Source organism: Aotus nancymaae, unplaced genomic scaffold, assembly GCF_030222135.1.
Source record: "Aotus nancymaae isolate 86718 unplaced genomic scaffold, 86718_ANA_hifiasm-v0.15.2.pri h1tg000007l, whole genome shotgun sequence".
In the NCBI taxonomy this organism is placed as follows: domain Eukaryota; kingdom Metazoa; phylum Chordata; class Mammalia; order Primates; family Aotidae; genus Aotus; species Aotus nancymaae.
The window spans coordinates 24,901,329-24,926,876 of NW_026988418.1; the positions used below are offsets into that span (position 1 = coordinate 24,901,329).

The 25,548-nt window shown below is 40.2% G+C and overlaps 1 protein-coding gene and 1 pseudogene across 3 annotated transcripts in view; one reads left to right on the forward strand and one right to left on the reverse strand.

The window, feature by feature from the left end:
* Positions 1 to 25,548, reverse strand: part of TM2D1 (TM2 domain containing 1) — a 54,720-nt gene that overhangs the window by 20,186 nt on the left and 8,986 nt on the right. For all 3 annotated transcript variants that reach the window (XM_064372413.1, XM_064372412.1, XM_064372411.1), the window contains exons 3-5: positions 18,640 to 18,748; positions 6,952 to 7,043; positions 363 to 436 (exon numbers count right to left, since the gene is read on the reverse strand). In XM_064372413.1, the coding sequence (XP_064228483.1) occupies positions 363 to 436; positions 6,952 to 7,043; positions 18,640 to 18,748 (275 nt within the window). The remainder of the gene's footprint in view (positions 1 to 362; positions 437 to 6,951; positions 7,044 to 18,639; positions 18,749 to 25,548) is intronic.
* LOC105710410 (NADH dehydrogenase [ubiquinone] iron-sulfur protein 5-like) lies at positions 8,398 to 8,754 on the forward strand (annotated as a pseudogene).

Consider the following 25,548-nt stretch of genomic DNA (forward strand, 5'->3'; position numbering starts at 1 on the left):
GAAACAGATTTGAAAAATAACCACAATCCCTCTTAGAGACAATATAAATTAAAAAGATTTTGAGAAGTTATTCAGCAAAGAAACTTCTTTAACTCAGTTGAACTCACATTTATAAATCATATTTGAGCATGGAATCTTTTTAAATGAACTTCTTATGTCTTTGAGAACTACTAACTGGTAGAGCACAGTTTGAGAAATGCTAGTTGGAAACATGACCAGGATTCCTTAGATCTAGCATATGAAGAAAAATGGAAACAACCATTCCTATCTGCTTCCTCATATGCTAAAAATTTTAAATATAACGGGAGATCACAGAACTCAATTTTGAATGTAAAAGTAACATTCTAGATTGAGAAACTTACCTGCATTGAAATAAGAATGAAATCAATCAGGCTCCCAATTCCACAAAACCCAACAGTGCAAAACTTTAACAAACCTAGAAAAGAAGGTAAAGTCATTTATACTCTGGAAAGTCTTCTAAATATTAACAAACTGTTCCATTTTCCAATAAACCATTATATATATATCACAAGCTTTTTATATCAAGAACATAAAAGTTACAATTTAAAAAATCAAATCTTCACCTGAAAATGAGAAAAGTTTAATGAGAAAAGTTTAAAGGAACCCTCTACATAGAAATGCCAAAAAATAATTTATTAATTCTCTTAACAAATAAATATTAGTAACTGAAAAAATAACCTCAATATAATCTAACAAAATTTCTGAGAGAAAAGGCCTAAGGAAGTAATCTTTAAATCTCAACACACCAGAGTTACAAAACATCTTTTAGTCCTAAAATCCTTAATTACTTATTTAGACTTCATATGTTATATGATCCAAAATTTACTATACATTTGGAGAGTTCAAATATATAAATTATCATGCCAAAAAAAAATCAGGCAAAAACACTGATCTTGTTGTAAAATTGCAAAATTTTATTACCAATCCAATTATCTTTAATTCATCCTATATATTTATTTTTCCTACATATCTCCTGTTTATAAGCTCTATAATCAAAATCAACAATTCTGTGCTGAGTACTATATACAGCTTTGTCCTTGGTCCCAACCCAAGAGCTAAGATGCTAAAATAGATGATAACAGAGTATCTAATATAGGACATCTACAACAACATAACTCAAAAACATGATTGTAAGAGGCAGATTGGGGGTGGGCTGGGGGTGGGATGATTAATCTCTTATGAATTTAAACTTGAATTTCTTACAAGACATCTCCTATGAGATATAAAAATGGTATAAGACAAGACTCTTGGTGAAAATATAGTTCCATATATCAACTACAAATAGATGCCAGCTAAAAATCCTAAGAGAGGATGAGATCGCCTCCTACAATCTGGGAATACACAAGTAAGACTGAACTATGTAGGGACATTAGATGATTTTTTCCCCTACACATAGCAGAATAGTGTTTTAAGTACAGAAATAATATATGGCAATAAGTTAATAACTATTAAAATATAGAGATAATTAAAAATTTTGCTTTTAGTTTCATCAAAACATTTATTACTTACCTAACATTTTATCTTTGATTACTATCTATCACACAGAAGCCCCATTAGGGCAGGGCCCTTTATCTGTTTTCTTTACTCCTGTGTCCTTAGTGCCAACAACATTGCCTGGCATATAGTAAATGCTCAATATTTGCTAAATAAATTGATAAATTTTCTCATATTTCTGTTTCCCAAACACTCCCATCATTTCATCCATTACCCCTTAGTTTTTTTCATTAGCTGCACAGTACTATAGCAGCCCAAGGAAAATTGCCTGCTGACATATTATCCACTCATGGCTCATGCCTATAATCCCAGCACTTTGGGAGGCCGAGGCGGGTGGATCACCTAAGGTCAGGAGTTCAAGACCAGCCTGGCCAACCTGGCGAAATCCTGTCTCTACTAAAACTATAAAAATTAGCTGGGCATGGTGGTGAGTGCCTGTAACCCAGTTACTCGGGAGGGTGAGGCAGCAGAATCACTTGAACCCAGGAGGTGGAGGTTGCAGTAAGCTGAGATTGCACCACTGCACTCCAACCTGGGTGACAAAGGGAGGCTTTGTCTCCAAAAAAAAAAAAAAAAAAAACAAAAACCAGAGAGAGACAGAATATTAAGTATGATCCCTCTAGAGTTCTATTTTTAACTGCTAGTCCATGAAGAATAGGTAATCACATCAAGGCCTTTGCTTTTTTTGTGCCATTTTCCAAGGATGTTGTTCCTTTAGGCCACTTCTTCAGAGAAGTCTTCCCTAACCTGCCTGTCTGAAGCAGCATGTCACCCCATTCCCACCCCATAACCCATTATGCCCGGCTAGTTTTTAAATTTTTTGTAGAGACAGTGTCTCACTATGTTGCCCAGGCTGGTCTTGAACTCCTGGGACCAAGCGATCCTCCTGCCTTGGCCTCCCAAAATGCTTGGATTACAGGCTATCACACCTGACCTAAATTTCTTTTTCTTTTTATTTTTTTTCTCAGACCTCTCAGGGATGAGTAAAGTTTTTGATTATAATAACTACAGTGGGAGAAATAGTGACAACAAAAGTAATAGCTGGGCTAACATTTATTAAATGTATCTTATCTCATTTAATTCTTATTGCCATTCCTACCTTTGTTCATAAAGTATTTTTATATTTGAAAACTTAAAACAAGTTTAAGGTGGCATTAATGGAAACCTCATTACTAAAATCATCTTTTGCCTTAAATTTGTAGAAATAGATGGACCACAGAATAGGTAACATTATACATGTGGAGTAAGATATGCTGTAAGTCACAGTGATGATTAAACCTTCAAGTTTTTTTTAACAGTCAACTGGTAAGTCTAATATATTACTCCAGGATTTTTTTTCTTTTCTTTCCTTCCTTGTTTTCCTCTTTCTTTTTCTTTCTCCTTCTTTCTTCCTTCCCTTCCTTCTTTCCTTTGCAGGGGACTCACTATTTCCAAGGATCTCACTGTGTTGCCTAGGTTGGTCTTGAACTTCTAGCCTCAAGTGATCCTCCTGCCTCCCAAAATATTGAAATTATAGGTGTGAGTCACCAAACCCAGCCTCTTGATTTTTTAAAATAGCTTTATTGTGCTACAAATGACATACATTAAAACGACATACAATGACATAAATGACATATGACATACATTGTACATATTTAAAATGTACAATTTGATAAATTTGACACTTGTATAAAACCTGTGAAACAATCACTATAATAAAAAAGAGACCATTTCTGTCACCCCCAAAAGTTTCCTCATGCCCCTTTGTAATTTGTTTCTTGTCTCTCCTTGACCCCGTCTTTCCCCAGCAAGCACTTACCTGCTGTCACTATAAATTAGTTTGTCAGTTCCCTAAACTTTTAAATATCATCTCTGATCTGTTCTCTAGTTTCTTTAAATGTATTACTTCAGGAGTAGGAAGTATTTACCAGAGTTCCAAACACAGATATTATTCCCTTATCTAATATTTTATCTTAGCAGAAACCTCTCATGTTCATTTTTGTGAAGCATCCTTAAGAAGGGGTTCTGGGCCGGGCGCAGTGGCTCACGCCTGTAATCCCAGCACTTTGGGAGGCCGAGGTGGGTGGATCACGAGGTCAAGAGATCGAGACCATCCTGGTCAACATGGTGAAACCCCATCTCTACTAAAAATACAAAAAAATTAGCTGGGCACGGTGGCGCGTGCCTGTAATCCCAGCTACTCAGGAGGCTGAGACAGGAGAATTGCCTGAACCCAGGAGGCGGAGGTTGCGATGAGCCGAGATCGCGCCATTGCACTCCAGCCTGGGTAACAAGAGCGAAACTCCATCTCAAACAAAAAAAAAAAAAAAAAAAGAAGGGGTTCTGTAGCATAATATCTAGATTTTCTTGAATTTATCATCTTACTCTGTTATGGGTGTTATTACATTACTTTGCCAATAAACATATTTCTATATCATTGTTTTAAATGGCTGCATGGTATTCTGTTGTGTTACACATTGTCTCTTAATTTTTTTGAGACAGTTCCTCCCTATTGAACATTTAGCTTGTTTCTAGTTTTCTTGATATTTATACGACAAATATTTATCACCGTATTACTGTCTGTCAAGTTCTGTTCAGGATACCAACTTGCATACAGATAAGGCCTCTGCCTTTAAGAATGTACATTCCAGGCCAAGCGTGGTGGCTCACACCTGTAATCCCAACACTTTAGGAGGCCAAGGCAGGTGGATTACCTGGGGCTGGGAGTTTGAGACCAGCCTGACCAACATGGAGAAACCTTGTATCTACTAAAAATATAAAATTAGCCAGGTATGGTGGCGCATGCCTGTAATTCCAGCTACTCAGGAGGCTGAGGCAGGAGAATCATTTGAACTGGAAGGCAGAGGTTGTGGTGACCCAAGATCACCACTGTGCTCCAGCCTGGGCAACAAGAGCAAAACTCCGTCTCAAAAAAAAAAAAAATGTACATTCCAAAGGAAGACAGACAATGAATAAATAAACAAACCTCTGAGGCTAACAGATTTATAATTAGCACTATGAAGAAAAAAAAACTACATATAAATAGGACTACTGCTTTTCATAACTATGAAGAAAGATTAAATAAGATTAGTTTTAAAACAGGATTTTTTTTTTTCCTTTTTTCTTAACGGGATCTCACTATGTTACTATGTTGTCTCTGCTGGCCTCGAACTCCTGGCCTCACGCAATCCCCCCATCTCAGCCTCTTAAGCAGCTGAGTCTATGGGCATACATCACTGCATCCAGCAAAAAATGAAATTTTAGATTTTGTCTATAACTACTTTCATTCCAGTCAACATTGTATTATGTAGCTAAGAATTTTTTTTTAAGGCAGCGATCATTTAAAACAAAAAGGCCTAAATTCCTTAACCTTGGATTCTTAATAAAAATTAAACTGTATTTAAAACATTAAAAAATTTTAAATTGACCAGGCACTATGGCTCATCCCTGTAATCTCAGCACTTTGGGAGGCTGAGGTAGGAGGACAGCTTGAGCCCAGTAGTTCAAGACCAGCCTGTGTAACACAGTGAAATCCCATCTCTACAAAAAATACGAAAATAAGCCAGGCATAGTGGTGCATGCCTGCAGTCCCACCTACTTGGGGCAGGACTGAGGACGGAGCACACCTTGAGCCCAGGAGGTCAAGGTGGCAGTGAGCCATGATCATACCACTTCACTGCAGCCTGGGCAACAGAGTGAGACCCTGTCACAAAAGAAAAAAAGAAAAAAGAAAGGAAAAGAAAAGAAAAGAAAAGTTATTGCTTCCGATACCTAAAAGGGTAACTTCTGATATCTAAAGGGACCCAACTCCACAGCAAGATACTCAAAGCATTTTATACTCACAGACTCCATCTCTAGGCAGTGTCACCTCCTGTATTGTTCTTCCTATACTATCGGCGAAATTATCCCCCAGTCTCTCAATGCACAGCTATGCTCTTTCATACCCTTTACACATGCTGTTCTCTGCAATGCCTTAAACCTCTGTAATCTCTTTATCCTTCAAAACCTAGCTCAAAGGTCACCACATCTAAGAACTTCCTTCAGTCAACTGTATCAGTCCCTTTTCTATACTCTGACAGTGCTGTGTTATGGTCCTGTTATGGTGCTGCATCATAAATTGGCCTACTATTTATTTTATTTTTAACCAATATACACTGTGACTGTCATTATTTCCCTGTCACTTAGTTATTTAAATGTTGAATATATGTTTAATTAAATAAACAAGTATATATAGTTTATATATTTATAACCTTTACTTATGAACTTATAACACTGAGTTTTAGTACAGCTGTCAGAAATACACCTACCACCAACCCCACAGTAAACACTTCTCCTTCATCTTTTGTGGGTAGCAACATGGCAGAAATAAGGTTAGCTTTGCTAGCTAGAAGGCAGAGCATACAAAAACTTTAAATTTGCTCAGTGAAGGGCTAATATAGAAGCAGAGTAGTACAGTAAATAAAACATGATCTCCGGAGCCAGAAGATTTTGGTTCAAATTGAGGTCACTAGCTGAGTGTCCTTGGGTAAATCTCTTAATCTCGTGACAATTTTCCTATCTATAAAACAAGATGATAGCAACAAATATGTCACAGAATAAAGACTCTAGACTCAGTAAATCCCTTAACCTCTCTGGTGAGTTTCCCTACCTGTTAAAGAGGATTTAAAGAGGATGATAAACTCAGAGGGTTGTAAGGCTCCAATAAGGGCAGGCATGTGAAAGTACTGTTTAAACAAAAGCTATGGTAAAATGTAAACAGTTTTTATAAGCATTAGTAATTATGGTAAATGTGATTACAGAAGGAAGATATAGAGAGGGAGGCTAAGGGCGACAAAAGTCAGGCTCCCACCCCAGCTCAAGTTGGAACCAAACTTCCAACCCCAACTTGTTCTGAAAGAAGTGCGTAGTTTCTAATCCCAGGGCAATGGTGAAAGAGATTTGGGTAGAAGGAAATATTTTTTGTAGGGGTAGAGGATATACATTTATTCATAAAACATTTACTAAGCATCCAGTGTGTGGCCAGCACCAGCAGTGACAGTTCCAGTGTACCATCTTAAGTAATTGCCTACACTATCTTGTGTGTGTTTTCATAAAGGTGAAAACATAGGAAAAGTCAGTATTTCTTACCTAAGCTGAACTGCTGGGCTAATTGATAGCTCTATACTCACTGAAGAATGTTAACTACAACTCCAATCATATCGTACTTATAATATGCAAAGATTTAATCTATAAGAACACATACAATGAACTAGAATGTAGGTTTCATGGCTGGGCGTGGTGGCTCACGCCTGTAATCCAAGCACTTTGGAGGCCAAGGCGTGCGGATCACCTGAGGTCGGGAGATCAAGACCAGCCTGACCAACATCGTGAAACCTCATCTTTAAAAAAAAAAAGAAAGAAAGAAAAAAAAAAGAATGTAGGTTTCATAAGGATTTCTTTTTAATGAAACATACTCACCCAAGGCAGGGTATCCAAGGTAAAATCGATCTGCTCCCAACCATCCAAGAAAAAGAGACAATGCAACTGCCACTTTGTATGAATAGCCATTTCTGCAAAAAATTAAAACCTGAGTGTCACATTCATATATTTCCAGTGTGAACATTTTAGAAAACAAAATTATTAACCACTACTTATTAATTGGTTCATTCATTCATTCATTCAGTTAATGTTTTTTGGATGCCTACTGTGTGTCAGGCACTATTCTAGGGAACTGGAATATACTAATGAATAAAAGCAACAAAGATCCTTAACCCCATGGAGCTTACAGTTTAGTGGTAACAAGCAATAAACACAAACTATTTAAAAAGTAAATCATATACCATGTTAGAAGTCATAAATGTTATGAAAAAAAAAGCAGAGCAGGCTGTGTAGAATGCCAGGAGCCATTTAAATTGGATGGTAAGAGTAGGCCTCAGTGATATTTGAGCAGAGACCTGAGGAAAGTGAGATGCCATGACATGCTTCTGAGGAAAGAGTGTCACAGGCAAAAGAAACAGCTTGGTGCAAAGGCAGCATACCTAAAATGTTTGAGGCCAGTGTAGCAGGAGAGTGACAGAAAGGAAAGAATATGAGCAGATGAGGTCAGAGAAGTAATGGAGGGTGGAGGAAGCAGATCACACGGTGCTTTGTATATCACTGTAAATACTCTTTTACTCTAAGAGAAATGGGAAGCTACTCAAGGATCTTAAGTAAAGGTGTGACATAATCTGATTCAGATTTTTAAAATATCACTCTGGCTGCTGTGCTGAAAAGAAACCATAGGGAATATCTGTCAACTATCGCCACAATTATGTTGTATAACAAACTACCCCAAAACTCAGTGGCTTACAATAAGGTACTATTCTCACACTTATAGACTACAGATTGTCTGTGGTTCAATGGACCTGGGCTGGTTCAGCTAGGAGATTCTGCTTCAGGCTGAGGTTTGGCTGAGCTTGGATCAAGGCTGTAAATTCAGTTCAAGTCAGTTCTACTTAAATTTTCCCAGAGACTAAGCTTAAGATGTAGCAGCTAGTTGAGGCAAGTTCTTTTCAGGACATATTATCTACTACGAAAGGAAAGCTAAGGCTGGGTGTGGTGGCTGATGCCTGTAATCCCCGCACTTTGGGAGGCCGAGGTGGTCAGGACACCTGAAGTCGGGAATTTGAGACCAGCCTGACCAACATGGAGAAACCCATCTGTACTAAAAAAAATACAAAAATGAGCCGAACATGGATGTGCATGCCTGTAATTCCAGCTACTCGGGAGGCTGAGGCAGGAGAATTGCTTGAACCTGGGAGGCAGAGGTTGCAGTGAGCCGAGATCGCACCATTGCACTCCAGCCTGGGCAACAGGAGCAAAACACCAACTCAAAAAAACAAAAAAGAGAGAGAGAAGAAACAAGGGCATAGGCATCGGATCACCATGCCTTTCTTGGACGTGCAGAAAAGGTTTTCAGCCTTAACCAAGATCGGTGATGGACAATCCAAAGTGCTGAACAGCCCTACAAGTTTCCTGCTCGATGCTATGCTTTTGAAAAAGAATGGATAGAATGTGCACATGGAATCGGTACTATCCAGGCAGAAAAAGAGTGTAAGATAGAATATGATGATTTCATAGAGTGTATGTATACTTTGGTATAAAACGACGAAACGTATGAATACTATCTGGAAGCAACGAGATAAACTGATAAAGGAAGTGAAGTACACCCCTCCACCTCACCACATGGGCAAGGGGAGCCTCAGCCCTGAGCAGACACAGCTACTGACATCTGGAGGCTGATTTTCATGTTCTCTGTTCTCCACTGGAAAGGTTGTTTATGGAAAACCTCCTTGTCAAAGTGTGTAAAAATAAAGTATTGCTCCAGCCTTAAAAAAAAAAAAAAAGGAAAGCTAAATCCCACAAACACATCTGCTTGTTTTGCACCTGCTAACATTATACAGGCCAAATTAAGTCACACAACCACGCCCAAAAAACCAATGGAATGCGAAGTATAGACTGCCCAATTGACAAGGACTGAGAGAGATGACTATCTGCTGAACAAATTCAAACTATCACAAGGAAAAAAGAGTTTGAAGGCTACTGCAATAATCCAAGTGAGAATTGACAGTGGCTTGACCCAGAGTAGTAACAAAGGAAATAATGAGAAGTGATCGGACTCTGGATATATTCTAAAGTACAGCCAACTGGATTTCTTGATGTATTAGATTTAGGGTGTGACAAAAAGAAAGGAGTAAAGATAGCACGAAAGATTTTATCCTAAACAACTAGAAGGATGTAGTTAACATTGAGTTCGTGAAGGCTAAGGACGGATGGATCTTGGATATCTGAGCTGAGCTGTCCAACAGACAGTTGGGTTTACAAATCTCAAATTAGGGAGAGAAGCCTAGGCTAGAGATAAAAATTAAAGACTTAAAAGCATACAGAAAGTGTTTAAAGTTTGCCAGGCATGGTGGTTCATGCCTGTAACTCCAGCACTTTGGGAGGCCGAGGCAGGAGGATCACTTGAGCCCAGGAGTTCAAGACAAGCCTAGGCAACATAGTGAGACTCCGCCTCTATTAAAAAAAAAAAAAAGGAAAATATTTAAAGTTATGAGATTGCCATATGAATATAGATAGAAAAAAAAGAGAGATCCAAAGGCTCACCCAGAGGTACTCCAATATTAAGAGACTAACGAGAAGAGAAGAAATCAGAAAGAAGGCTAAGGAGCTGTTTCTAACAGTAAAGAAGGAAAACTAGAAGAGTATGGTATCCTGGAAGTCAAGAGAAGATAGTGTATTTAGGAGAAAAGAGTGATTAGCTGTGCCAAATGTGCCTGGTGGGTCATATACCATGTCTGATAATTTAATAAAAAATTTAAGAAATCACTAGTGATCTTAGGCTGAGCAACTGTGGTGATGCAGTAAGGGCATAAGACAGAAGAGTGAGCTTAAGAAACAATGGGAGAGCTGAGCACAATAGCATGTTCCTACAGTCTCAGCTACTTGGGAGGCTGAGTGGGGAGAATTCTTTGTGGCCGAGAATTCAAGGTTGCAGTATGCTATGATAGTGTCTGCAAATGGCCACTGCAGTCCAGTTTCCTGGGCAGCGTAGCAAGATCCCTGTCTCTAAAAAAATTTTTTAAATAAAAAATAATAATATATTAAAAATAAAAGTATGGGAGAAAAAGAATTTATTAGATAACTTTTTGGGTTTGACACAGTGTCTCACTCTGTTGCCCAGGTTGGAGTACAGTGGCAAGATCTTGGCTCAAGGCAACCTCCACCTCCCAGGTTCAAGCAATTCTCCTGCCTCAGCCTCCCAAGTGGCTGGGACTGCAGGCGTGCACCACCACACTCTGCTAACTTTTGTATCTTTAATAGAGACAGGGTTTCACTATTTTAGCAAGCTAGTGTCAAACTCTTGAGCTCAGGTGATCCACCTGCCCCGGCCTCCCAAAGAGACAGCCATAACTATCATTTTGAAATCAAATTTCATCATACAAGATCTCTGCTTATAATCCTGTTTTGGTTTTGCAATATTTTTTTTTCCTGCATTACCCTGCATATTTGTAGGGAGTTAGGAAAAGCAGAGAAATAACTTAGAACCCAATGCAAAAACTCATGCTGTAATCTAATGGGCAGTAACAGTGGGAGAAAGAAGTGAACAAACTTGGGAAATATTAACAAAGCAGAAGCAAACAGGCTACATGTGGGGAATGGGGAAAAAGAAGAAATCAAAAGAAGACTCTAAGCCCGGCCTGTGGCTCATGCCGTAATCCCAGCACTTCGGGAGGCCAAGGCAGGTGGATAACCTGAGGTGAGGAGTTTGAGATCAGCCTGGCCAAAATGGTGAAACCCTGTCTTTACTGAAACTACAAAACTTAGCCGGACGTGGTGGCAGGTACCTGTAATCCCAGCTACTCAGGAGGCTGAGGCAGGAGAATCGCTTGAACCCAGGAGGCAGAGATTATAGTGAGCCAAGATCACGTCATTGCACTCCAGCCTGAATGACAAAGTGAGACTCCATCTCAAAAAAATAAAAAAAATAGGCCAGGCATGGTGGCTCACACCTGTAATGCTAGCACTTCGGGAGGCCGAGGTGGGTGGATCACCTGAGGTCAGGAGTTCAAGACCAGCCTGGCCATGATGGTGAAACCCCATCTTAAAAAAAAAAAAAAAGAAAAAAAGAGAAAAATAAATAAAAATAAAAAATGAATCCAAAGTTTCTGCTTAAGAAACTGGGTAGAACTGGTGCCATTCAATGAGATGGAGGCAAGGATTTGAAGAAAAAGATAACAAATTCAGTCGGTGGCTCACGCCTGTAATCCTAACATTTTGGGAGGCCAAGGCAGGCGGATCACAAGGTAAGGCATTCGAGACCAGCCTGGCCAACATGAAAACCCCATCTCTACTACAAATACAAAAATTAGCCGGGCGTGGTGGCGCATGCCTGGAGCCCCAGCTACTCAGGAGGCTGAGGCAGGAGAACTGCTTGAACCCGAGAGGTGGAGGCTGTAGTGAGCCAAGATGGGACCACTGTACTCCAGCCTGGGTGACAGAGCGAGACTCCGTCTCAAGAAAAAAAAACAAAAAAACAAATTCAGTGTTAGATCTTATATACATATAACATATGTAAAGATGGTAATATATTGATATTCAATTCAATTTTATTTCCTTTTTTTTTTTTTTTGAGCCGGAGTCTTGCTCTATCGCCAAGCTGGAGTGCAATGGCTCAATCTCGGCTCACTGCAACCTCCGCCTCCTGGATTCAAGCGATTCTTCTGCCTCAGCCTCCCGAGTAGGTGGGACCACAAGCACGTGCCACCATGCCTGACTATTTTTTGTATTTTTAGTAGAGACGGGGTTTCACCATGTTGGCCAGGATGGTCTTGAACTCCTGACCTCAGGTGATCCACCCTCCTCGGCCTCCCAAAGTGCTAGGATTACAGGCGTGAGCCACCGCGCCAGGCCTTTTTTTTTGAGATGGAATCTCACTCTGTCTCCCAGGCTGGAGTGCAATGGCGCTATCTAGACTCACTACAACCTCTGCCTCCTGGGTTGAAGCAATTCTTCCACCTCAGCCCCATGAGTTGCTGGGCGCACAGGAGCAAATTATCACACCAGCTAATTTTTGTATTTTTAGTAGATATGTATGGGGTTTTGCCATGTTAGCCAGGCTGGTCTCAAACTTCTGGCCTCAAGTGATCCACCCGTCTCAGCCTCCCAAAGTGCTGGGATTACAGGGCATGAGTCACTGCACCTAGCCCAATTCAATTTTAGGCCATATATATATAATATATATAAAGATGATTTTATATATTAGAGAGCTTAAGAAACAATGGGGCCACGTGTGGTGGCTCATGTCTTTAATCCCAGCACTTTGGGAGGCTTAGGCGGGCAGATCACATGAGGCTAGGAGTTTGAGACCAGCCTGGCCAACATAGTGAAACTCTGCCTCTACTAAAAATACAAAAATTAGCTGGGTTGGTGGTACATGCCTGCAGTCCCAGCTACTCAGGAGGCTGAGGTATGAGAATCGCTTGAACCTGGGAAGTGGAGGTTGCAGTGAGCCAAGATCACACCACTGCACTACAGCTTGGGTGACAGAACAAGACTGTCTCAAAAAAAAAAAAGGAAAAAGAAAAAAAAACAGAGAGCTGCACACAGTGACATGCGCCTGTGATGACATGCCACTGTGTCCAGCTCTCCTATTGTTGTGCCTAATGAATATTACATTTATACATATTAAATATACATGGTTAAAATATATACAATTATATTTTATATATTATATATAAAGATGGCAATATATTTAAACATTATATTGTATAATATTTAACATAAGATGGTAACATATCTCATATCTAAGATATAGTACTATATATAAGCATATATAATATACATATATTACTATACTAGTATATATAAGTCTGCGTGTGTGTGTGTGTGTGTGTGTGTGTGTGTGTGTGTGTGTGTATATATATATTTTTTTTTTTTTTTTAGACAGAGTCTCACTCTGTTGCCCAGGCTGGAGTGCAACAGCACGATCTCAGCTTATTGCAAACTCTGCCTCCCAGGTTCAAGTAATTCTTCTGTCTCAGTCTCCCAAGTAGCTGGGATTATAGGCATGAGCCATCACGCCCAGCTAATTTTTGTTTTAGTAGAGAAGGAATTTCACTATGTTGGCCAACCTGGTCTCAAATTCCTGACCTCAAGTGATCTGCCCACCTCAGCCTCCCAAAGTGCTAGGATTACAGGAGTGAGCAACCATGCCCAGCCAATCTTTATTTATATAAATATGTGTATACAAATACATAAATATAAAAATATACATATAAAATATACATATATGTATAAAATAACATATATTATATATACAAATAGATAAATATAAATCTATGATCTCATTTCACTGCAACCTCCGCCTCCCAGGTTCAAGCCATTCTCCTGCCTCAGTCTCCCGAGTAGCTGGGACTACAGGCACGAGCCACCATGCCCAGCTAATTTTTGTATTTTTTAGTAAAGAAGGGGTTTCACCATGTTGGCCAGGATTGTCTCCATCTCTTGACCTCATGATGTGCCTGCCTTGGCCTCCCGAAGTGCTGGAGTTACAGGCGTGAGCCAACGCACCTGGCCACATATATATATGTGTATATATATATATATGTATAGTTTTTTTTTTGAGACGGAGTTTCACTCTTGTCACCCAGGCTGGTATGCAATGGTATGATCTAAGCTCACTGCAACCTCCACCTCCCAGGTTCAAGCAATTCTCCTGCCTCAGCCTCCTGAGTAGCTGGGATTACAGGCGCCTGCCACCACACCTGCCTAATTTTTCTATTTTTAGTAAAGACAGGGTTTCACCATGTTGGCCAGGCTGGTCTTGAACTCCTGACCTCAGGTGATCCCCCCACCTCGGCCTCCGAAAGTGCTGGGATTACAGGCATGAGCCACCGTGCCCGGCTCTTTATACATATTATAGCTAAGATCTAAAATTGAATAGAATACAAAACATGTCACCATCTTTTTATATGGCACATATATATACAAAGATGGTGAGAGAAGCCAAAGAGGTGAATGAATGAAAAAGGGGAAAAGGACCAAGGATATCAAGACGTAAGGAAGAAGCAAAAAAATAGGAATGAAGCAACACAGAAGAGTGTTTTATACTATAAGCCAAAAAAAAGAAAATTTTCTTTTTGTTTTTTGATTTTTTATCTTTTTGAGATGGAGTTTCACTCTTGTCACCCAAGCTGGAGTGCAATGTCACAATCTCAGCTCACTGCAACCTCCACCTCCTGGGTTCAAGAGATTCTCCTGCCTCAGCCTCCCAAGTAGCCACTCCTGACTAATTTTTGTATTTTTAGTAGAGATAGGGTTTCACCATGTTGGCCAGACTGGTCTCAAACTCCTGACCTCAGATGATCGACCCACCTCAGCCTCCCAAAGTGCTGGGATTACAGGCGTGAGCCACTGCACCTGGCAAGAAAGTATTTTAAGAAAGGAAATGGCCAGGTTGGGCATAGTGGCTCACACCTGTAATACCAGCACTTTAGGAGGCTAAGGTGAGAGGATCACTGAGGCCATGAATTTGAGACAGACCAGCCTGGTCAACATAGTGACACCCTTTCTCTATATTAAAGAGAGAGAGAGAGAGAAAGAAGGAAATAGCTAAATGCTATAGAAAGATTAAGATATGGACTGTAAACATTCATTTGATATATCAACAAAGATTGCTGGTGAATCTCAGCATGGCCAAAAGCCCATACCGGATTAGACAGAAAATCTTGTAACAGGTAAGTATTACCAAAACAACTTTCAAAAAGCTTGGCTGGGAAGAAAAATGAAATTTAAAAATTATCTATTTAAGTAAATCACCCTAAAGAATTATCTGAAAACTGGTGCTACAGCAGAGATTACTTATTCACCGAGCCATTTCTCTTTCTCTGCCGCCCAGGCTGGAGTGCAGTAGCACAATCTTGCTCTGGGTTCACTGCAACCTTTGCCTTCCAGGTTCAAGTAATTCTTAGGTCTCAGCTTCCGAAGTAGCTGGGATTACAGGCGCACACCACTACATCCAGTTAATTTTGGTATTTTTAGTAGAGACGGGGTTTCACCATATTGGTCAACCTGGTCTCGAACTCCTGACCTCAAGTGAACCGCCCACCTCAGCCTCCCAAAGTGCTAGGATTACACGCCTGAGTCATCACACCCGGCTCATTTCTCTTTTTCTTATGAATATACAGCTAAACTACATTTCCTAGCTCACCTTGCCATTAAGTGCAGCCATAACTGAGTTTTGCCCAGTGGAATGAGGATGGAAGTGTATGCCATTTCCAAGTCTGACCCATAAAATACTCCTACAAAGGTTTCCCTCTCCTGTTTCCCATCTGCTGGCTTAGGGGAAAGGACTCTATGGACTGCAGAAAGCAAAGCCACAAGACAAAAGGAGCAAGGCCCATTCATGACTGCATGGAACAACTATGGCCCCACCAACACCACCCAGACCTACAAGTTAACCCAAATGAAACTATCATGTGAGTAATACTAACATAGATGGCCAGTGTAAATAGGTGGGTAGCTTGATAATCAATCAGACATGGTTAGCAGACTTCAGTTTCTGGAGAATACATTATAAAATATTTATAATACTAAGATGAAGTTTTAATCAAATATTATTAAACTATTATATACAGTTTGAAAAAACAATATGCTAAAAGGAGTACAAAGAAGATATGAAACTGAAAAAGGGACACCAAATGAATAAGAATTTATCACTGAGTCTTGATTCTGTAGCTGACCAGCAGCTGGTCTTTTTGTAGGCAAGTACCTAATATTCCAATAAAGCAAAATTGTTTATCAGGTTATCTTAGCTTTGTCACTCTTACCATTAAAATTATCTATCTGTCTAACTCCCATTGCTCTGATGAGCAATGTTCATTCTTCTTTTATTTGTTTGAGACTGGATCTGGTTCTGTCACCAAGGCTAGAGTGCAGTGGCCATGATTTCGACTCACTGCAACCTCTGTCTCCCGAGCTCAAGTAAGTGATCATCCCACCTCAGCCTCTCAAGTAGCTGAGACTACAGAAACGCACCACCAGCTAACTTAGGTATTTTTTGGTAGAGATGGGGTTTTGCCATGTTGTCCAACTGGTCTCAAACTCCTGAGCTCAAGCAATCCGCCTGCTTTGGCCTCTCAAAGTGCTGGAATTACACGTGTGAGCCACCACGCCGAGCCTCAAATTCTGTCTTAAAATTGTGACTTTATTGTAAGGAAATAAGTTGACCAGTAGTTTTGGAATACCTGGTTTCCCTGATGGTTATATTTCTTATCATAATCAATATCAATATCTTATGAGGGCCAGGAGCCGTGGCTCATGCCTGTGATCCCAGCACTTTGGGAGCCAGAGGCAGCCTGATCACTTGAGCCCAGAAGTTCGAGACCAGCCTTGGCAACATGGTGAAACCCCATTGCTATCAAAAATACAAAAATTAGCCAAGCTTTTGGGCATGGATCTGTAGTTCCAGCTACTTAGGAGGCTGAGATGAGAGGATGGCTTGAGCCTGGGAAGTTGAGGCTGCAATGAGCCATGATTATGCCACTGCACTCCAACCTGGGCTACACAAGAAGACTGTCTCAAAAAAAAAAAAAACTTATAAGCATGATTAGTGTAGCTCAGTTGTATGCAGCCTAATCCATTTTGAGACACTGAAAGAAAAATCAGCATTAACTTGGAAATTAAGTAACAGACATTCTGGTGTTAGCATTACAGATAATATAAACCTGAAAGTTCCAACCTGAGTGGCTGGCTGTTCTCAACAGATGATTTTCTTAGTTCTTGTACTATAACCTATGTCTTGGACCAGCATTTAATACAACAGTTGTTTGGAATATTTAAGGTAGAAATATCTATAAATTTAAATATTAACTAAATTTAACTTATCTCTGTAACAGAAAAAAAATGAAATCATATCTAAGTATGTTGGAAACTATTCCTTTTTAACAATTTTTACTTTACTAAGGCGAAATCTCGGAACCCAAGAAGATTAAGTGGTAGGCGTAGGATTATACAGCAAGATAGAATCAAAAGCCCCTTATTAACTCAATGAGGTAGGGTCAAAAGGAAAGAAAGAACTCTAAGAGTTCTCACTAAGAATTCTAGCAACTTGTAGGAATAGTCAAATGGTGGTTTCTTTTTTTTCTTTTTCCTTTTTAAGGTTCAATTCATCTGTACAGTGGTTTATTTCATGAAACAACCAAAACTAAGTGCCATCAAATAGAATGTAACAATAAACACTTTTAGGCTGAAAATATAATGCCAACAATTAAAAATAGATAAAACTAAATCATGTTTTTAGTACAATGCAGAAATATAATAATAATAAGCTTTAAGAGAAATAGATATCAAACTTCAAAATTCTTTTTAAAAAATTTTCAATTTTAATGCTTTTAGAGACAGGGTCTCACTTTGTTATTGCAATCATAGCTCACCACAACTTCGAACTCCTAGGCTCAAGTAATTCTCCCACCCAGGCTCCCAGTGGCAAGGACCACAGGCAAGCACCACCTCACTGGGCTAATTTTTGTATTTTTTGTAGAGACAGGGTCTCCCTACTTTGCACAGGCTGGTCCCCACTCCTGGCCTCAAGTGATTCTCCTGCCTTGGCCTCCCAAAGTGCTGGGATAACAAGTGTAAGCCACCGCAGTAGGCCTAAAAGTCCTTTAAATAGAGAAATTCCTAAGAAAAGAAAGCCATCTGTCTTACTATTCCAAACTAATCATTTTTGTTGTTGTTTTTATAAAAGACAGTGTCTCACTACGTTGCTCAGGCTGAACTTCCGGCCTCCTCTGGCCTCGGCCTTCTGAGTAGCTAGGACTAAAGGCGTGTATCACTGTGCCCAGCTAGCCAAACTGACAACTTTGAATTCTGTTTAACATTACCATTCATCATCCATAGTTATTACAAAGAATAAAACCAAGTTTAAAATGCCCTTTATGTGCAAATAATTAATTTGCATTTTTCTGATATAATAGGTACACAAGCACCATTTGTACTCTAGAAAAATCCTATATTTTGAAGACAATTTTCTCATAACTCAATTAGTGGCACAAACTGACTGACCTGAATTAACATGGCATGAGGCCACTGATAGTCTTTATTTATCCCACATACTAACTACTCAGGTCAACTTGATCAGTGAATTGCATTTATTAAAAAATATATATACAGTTGGCTGGGTGTGGTAGGTCATGCCTGTAAATCCCAGCACTGTGGGAGGCCGAGGTGGGAGGATCACGTGAGGCTAGGAGTTGGAGACCAGCCCTGGGAAACATAGGGAGACCTCATCTCTACAAAATATTTAAAATTTAGCCAGGCATGGTGGCACAAACCTGTAGTCCAGCTACTTGAGGGGCTGAAGTGGAAGGGCTGCTTAAGCCTGGGAGGTTGAGGTTGAAGTGAGACATGATATGCCACTGCACTCCAACCTGGATCACTGAGCAAGACCTTGTCTCAAAAACCAAAAAACAAACACTTAAAATAGAAGTTTTCTGACACAAGCAAAAAGATAAAAGACACATTTTCAGGATATTCCCCATAAATTATCTCATCTCTTTATTCTATGTAATCAAGATACAATACAGGCAAGTAATCTGATAATTTAAGTTTCGGTAATGTACTTACACATTTCGGCAAGATATGGGCTTGAAAAAACCAACTTCATTCCCAGTAAAATGTGTTTCATTGCCACTAGAATCCTTACAAGTTATGTTGGGTGCTGGAAAACATGAAACTGAAGGCAGAAAAAGTCAAGAAACTGTTATTTTTTTTTTCTGTAGAAACAGCATGTAATTGTTCTAGGACTAGCAAATATGTTATAACAAACTACATCCCAAGATAACATGACACAAGCTTTTAATTTTAGATAGGAAAAGTGACATTACATATGTACTTATATGCAAGATAAATATAAAATGGTATAGTAGTCTCTTAACACAAAAATATAAGAATTGCCACACTGGATTAGATTCGTGGCTAATCTAATTCAATCTCCTGCCTCTGACAAAGGTAACAAGGGAAGAATTGCACAATGTTACTGCTCTTTACTTCATCTCCAGAATTAAGAATTCCTCTCAAATTTTTGTTGGAATTCAATGGGCAATTTATCTATTAAATTATTTTAACATAATCTGAGTTTGTATTTTTAGCTTATATCAACTATTATAGACTGCTGCCACAAATTATCTTCATTGATTGTAAATGTATTTGTTTCTCGATTCCCTCTAGGGTTTGATATAGATTATTTCAGAACTTAAGCAATCTTGATCCTTCCTCATAACCCAGATGACATAATAAGAGGAAGTAACACACTTACAGATCCAGGCAAGCACTGCCTTCACAGCTTTATAGCCTCATAGTGTAAAGAACAAGACCTTTGGAATGACAACAATCTACCTGGACATTGCTCCTTTCAGAACTTTGGATTCTTTGTAAGTAAAAATAGTACTAACAGGCCGAGTGCAGTGCCTCATGCCTGTAATCCCAGCACTTTGGGAGGCTGAGGTGGGCAGATTAGGAGTTCAACACCAGCCTGGGCAACACGGCAAACCTCCATCCTTACAAAAAATAAAATAAAATAATTGGTTGGGTGTGGTAGTGCTCACCTGTAGTCAGAAGGCTGAGGCAAACCCAGGAGGTTGAGGCTGCAGTGAGCCATGATCATGCCACTGCACTCCAGCCTGGGCAAAACTTAACAGACAATTGATATGTAGCTATTTGGCTACCTGCCTTGGCACAGGGATAAAATTTGACTTTTGTGAATGAATTAATACCATATCCCTTAGATTATATTTCTCGAAAATCTTCCAACTTAGATCATCCTTTTGATTAGCTATATAGCAGACAACTCAAAACTGAGGTTAGCCAGGCGCGGTGGCTCACGCCTGTAATCCCAGCACTTTGGGAGGCCGAGATGGGTGGATCACCTGAGGTCAGGAGTTCAAGAACAGCCTGGCCATCACGGAGAAACCCCATCTTTTAAAAAAAAAAAACAAAAAAAAAACTGAGGTTAGTGAATGTCTGAAATGCTGATATAAATTCTATATCACTGAAAGGAGATCAACATGGTTTTATCAGTAATTCTCTTTTTTTTTTTTTTTTTTGAGATGGAGTTTCGCTCTCGTTACCCAGGCTGGAGTGCAATGGCACGATCTCAGCTCACCGCAACCTCCGCCTCCTGAGTTCAAGCAATTCTCCTACCTCAGCCTCCCGAGTAGCTGGGACTACAGGCGCGCGCCACCATGCCCAGCTAAGTTTTGTATTTTTAGTAGAGACGGGGTTTCACCTTGTTGACCAGGATGGTCTTGATCTCTTGACCTCGAGATCCACCCGCCTTGGCCTCCCAAAGTGCTGGGATTATAGGCGTGAGCCACTGCGCCCGGCCTAATTCTTTTTTTTTTAAGAGATGGGAGTTTGCTATGTTGGCCAGGCTGGAACTCGTGGCCTCAAGTGATCTTCCTGCCTCAGTCACTCAAAGTACTGGGATTACAGGTGTGAGCCACTGTGATGTTACTGGCCCTAAATCAGTAAAATCAGTAATTCTTAACTGGGGGCATTTTTGACCCCCAGAGGACTTTTGGCAAGGTCTGGAAACATTTTTGGTTGTCACTGGGGAGCCGCTACGGGCATCTAGTGAGTAGAGACCAGGGATACTCAAAAACATCCTACAGTGTGTAAGACAGCCTCCCCACAACAATGAATTACCCAGTCCAAAATAGCAATAGCGCTGAGAATGAGAAACCCTGCTCTAGATCAGTCATCTTCAAAAAAATTCTGCACATACACCTGCTATAAATTAAATTTTTATAAGCTACATATGCCCTCACACATTTAAACAGACATCTAAAAAATAATTTATTTTTTTGAGACAGAGTCTCGCTCTGTCACCAGGCTGAAGTGCAACTCACTGCAACCTCCGCCTTCTAGGTTCAAGTGATTCTCCTCCCTCAGCCTCCTGAGTAGCTGGGAATATAGGTATGCACCACCATGCCCGGCTAATTCTTGTATTTTTAGTAGAGACGGGGTTTCACCATGTTGGGCAGGATAATCTCGATCTCTTGACCTTGGGATCTGCCCACCTCAGTCTCCCAAAGTGCTAGGATTACAGGCATGAGCCACTGCACCAGGCCTAACATTTTTCATCATGAATTTAAATGGTTGCAAAAACATGTAATTTCCAGTTTGTTTCTTTATTCATTGAAACTGAGTCTCACTCTATCGCACAGGCTGGACTGCATGAATATAATCACTGCAACCTTCATCTCCTAGGTTCAAGCAATTCTCATGCCTCAGTCTCTCCAGTAGCTGGGATTATAGGCACCTGCCACCATGCCCGACTAATTTTTGTATTTTTAGTAGAGAAGGGGTTTGACCATGTTGGCCAGGCTGGTCTCGAACTCCTGGCCTCAAGAAATTCGCCCACCTCAGTCTCCCAATAGGTGTGAGGCAGTGTATCTGGCCTCCAGTATATTTAATCCTGTCATTAAAATTAAAATGTTATGGCACTCTTTAAAGTGGAATCTAAAAACAACAGCAATTTGACAGGCATCATGATCCACTGGAGAACAGATATGAAAGAACTCTTCCCTAAAATTCAACAATTGTACATAAATTTTAGGAAAGGGTACACATTTAAAAGCTGAGAATTGGCTGGGCGTGGTGGCTCACACCTGTAATCACAGCACTTTGGGAGGCTAAGGCAGGCAGACCATTTGAGGTCTTAGCCTGACCAACATAGTAAAACCCCATCTCTACTAAAAATATAAAAATCAGCAGGATATGGTGGCACATATCTGTAATCCCAACTATTTGGGAGGCTGAGGCAGGAGAATCACTTGAACCTGGGAGGTGGAGGTTGTACTGAGCAGAGATCGTGCCACTGCACTCCAGCCCAGGTGAGTGAGACTCCATTTCAAAAAAAAAAAAAGGCTAAGAAAATAGGCAGGGTGCGGTCTAGGCCGGGTGCGAGTGGCTCATGCCTGTAATCTCAGTACTTTGGGAGGCCCAGGCAGGCAGACTGCTTGAGGCCAGGAGTTCAAGACCAGTCTGGCCAACATGGTGAAACCCATCTCTCCCAAAAATACAAAAAATTAGCCAGGCGTGATGATGTGTGCCTGTGGTCCCAGCTACTCAGGAGACTGAGCTAGGAGAATTGCTTGAGCCTGGGAGATAGAGGCTGCAGTAAGCCACGATCATGCCACTGCACTCCAGCCTGGGTAACAGAGTGACAACCCCATCTCAAAAAAAAAAAAAAAGGAGGAGTCTTCAAGAATATCTGTAAACACAGGGTTTTTTTTTCTCAAAAAGTAGCTTTACATTGTTTCATATCCTCAAGCCAGTAAGTAGATTAAGTGTGCCACAAAGCACAGTATTACTAGATTGCAGTTCATTTTTCTCTAAAAGTATTTATTACCTTGCACTTGTTCAGTCTGAAGCTGTCATTTTCTTGTCATACAGCCTTGTGAGATCTTTCTGCAGATTATCTAAAATCAGGTCTTAAAGAGACAGTTGCAATACAAAACACTAATTATGATTCCAGTTGGGGTTATTTTCCAACATACCTTGCCTAATAGAAATGCAGTTTTTTTGTTTTTTTTGAGATGACAGGTTTCTGTGCAAAACTTTTAAAAACCAAATATTTCTAGGTGAGTTGCAAAAATGCCTTGTAAATATTAAAAACTAAAGAGCCCTAACCGGGCATGGTAGCTCATCCCAGCATTTTGGGAGGCCAAGGTAGGTGGATCATGAGGTCAGGAGTTCAAGACTCGCCTGGCCAACAAGGTGAAACTCCATCTCTACTAAAAATACAAAAATTGGCTAGGCATGGTGGCATGTGCTGTAATCCCAGCTAATAAGGATGCTGAGGCAGGAGAATCACTTGAACTCAGGAGGCAGAGGTTGCAATGAGCTAAGATCGTGCCCTTGCATGCCAGCCTGGGTGACAAATCAAGACTCTGTCCCCCCCCCCAAAAAAAAAAAAAAAACTCTAAAAGAGCCCTATCTTTTGTTTTATTTTTGAAGCAAGGTCTCACCGTCACCCAGGTTAGTGGCATGATTACAGCTCACTGCAGCCTCAACCTCCTGGGCTTTTAAGAGACCCTCCCACCTCAGTCTCCCAAGTAGGTGGGACTATAGGTGTGTGCCACCAAGCCTGGCTAATTTTTGTATTTTTTGTAGAGACAGGTTTTTACCATGTTGCCCCGGCTGGTCTTGAACTCCTGGGTTCAAGCAATCCACCCACTTTGGCCTCCCAAAGGTGTGAGCCACCATGCCCAGCCAACCATATCTATTTTTCAACTAGACAGTATAAATTGTCTAAAATCCCATATGTTGAGAGTTTTAGTTTTCAATATTTAATCATTTTGAATAGCTGCTTTGTATACAATATGAAAAAGATGAAAGAGAGAAAAAAGCCCAACACTCCAGGATTAGATACTCAGGAAAGACACCATAGTGAAAAGAGGTATCACAGTGAAGGGATAACCACATTGCAATGATTCAAGAATTTTGACATTCGTTCGAGCTACTTATTTCAAGGGATGAAATTTATACTTGATGAAAAAAAGATGAACTGTTGCTCCAAATATATAGACAGAAGACATGAGAAAATAATGAGAGAAACTCAGACTGATTTGTTTGAAACGATAGAGAATTCCAAAGAGCAGTACTTTAGAACTAGATAGATTTGGATTTAAGCCCTAACTCTGTCACTTAACTAGCATGTTCCTTCGGGAGAAATAAAACCCCTCTGAATCATGTTTCCCATCTGTGACATGGGATATATCTTTTGTACTCCTGTTATATACATATAAAAAGCATAGAGTCTGGGCACAGTGGCTCACGTCTATAATCCCAGCACTTTAGGAGGCCAAGGCGGGTGATCACTTGACGCCAGGAATTCAAGACCAGCCTGGTCAACATGGCGAAACCCCATCTCTACTAAAAATACAAAAATTAGCCAGGCCTCATGACCCACACCTGTAGTCCCAGCTACTGGAAAGGCTGAGTCACAAGAATTGCTTGAACCTGAGAGGCGGTGGTTGCAGTGAGCCCAGATAGCACCACTGAGCTCAAGTCTGAGTGACAGAGCAAGACTGTCTCAAAAAAAAAAAAAAAAGAAAAGAAAAGAAAGAAAAAGAAAAAGCACATGGTGTGTAAAGCATGGCGTTTGGTTAGAAAAAGTATTCAAAAAGTGTTTAGGGGCCAGGTTCAGTGACTCGCCTGTCATCCCAGCAATTTGGGAGGCCAAGGCAGGAGGATCATGTGAACCCAGGAGTTTAAGACAAATCTAAGCAACATAGTGACATTCTGTCTCTAAAGAAAAAAAAAATTCGAAAGGCATGGTTCCATGTGCTTATAGTCCCAGCTACTCGGGAGGCTGAGGCAGGAAGATTTCCTGAGCCTGTGAGATCCAGGCTTCCAGTGAGCTATGATCCTGCCTCTGCACTACAGCCTGGGCTACAGAGCAGGGACTCTCTCTACCCCACCCCACACCCCAAAATGTGTGCGTGTGTGTGTGTGTGTGTGTGTGTGTGTGATTCCCCACTCTAAGAAATCAGAGAACTTCAATATTTAGAAGACTAATAAAGAATTGAATATAACATTGTGAGTGGCTATAAAATTAATGTAGGATTTTATGATATGAAATTAATCAATTCAAAAGAAGCCTACGACCCCAGAGTTTATTTGTTTAGACATACCTTATTATGACTTCATTTCATCCTTGTAAGAAAGAACTTAAGTAAGCAAATTCATAATGTTTCCTTCTTTTCCTTTCACAAATAGGAAAACTGAGGTTCCAAGAAATTAAATGAGTTGACTAAAGGGCAAGTAATACTCTCTAAATCCTAGACTAAAACTCATTATTCCTAATCAATACTCTTTCCATTATATCATAATTATCCCATGCAAACACTGATTTCAGCAATAAGCAAAAATAAACAAATCGATATGACAAGATCAAATAAGCCAGTTATCAATAAATGTTAACTAGTAGACAAAATTAAGCAACATGCTACAAGCCTGAAAACAATTTAATTTGCAGTTTTCTTGCAAATAGGTTTGGTTCTGACCAATGTCTAGAATTTAGATAATATCAATTCAGGCCAATAACCATACAGTATTCATTATAAAAAGCAGCAATGTGGTTTGTTTGGTTGGTTTATTTTTAGAGATAGGGTCTCACTCTGTTGCCCAGGCTGGAGTGAAGTGGCATGATCATAGCTCACTGTAACCTCCAACTCCTGGGCTCAAGACATCCTACAGCCTCAGACTACCAAATAGCGAAGATTACAGGCACACACCACCACACCTGGTGTAGAAAGCAGCAATGTTTTTCAAATACAGAAATACTAAACCAGCCGGGCGCGGTGGCTCACGCCTGCAATTCCAACACTTTGGGAGGCCAAGGCAGGCAGATCACAAGGTCAGGAGTTTGAGACCAACCTGACGAACATGGTGAAACCCCGTCTCTACTAAAACTATAAAAATCAGCTGGGCATAGTGGTATGCACCTGTAATCCCAGCTATTCAGGA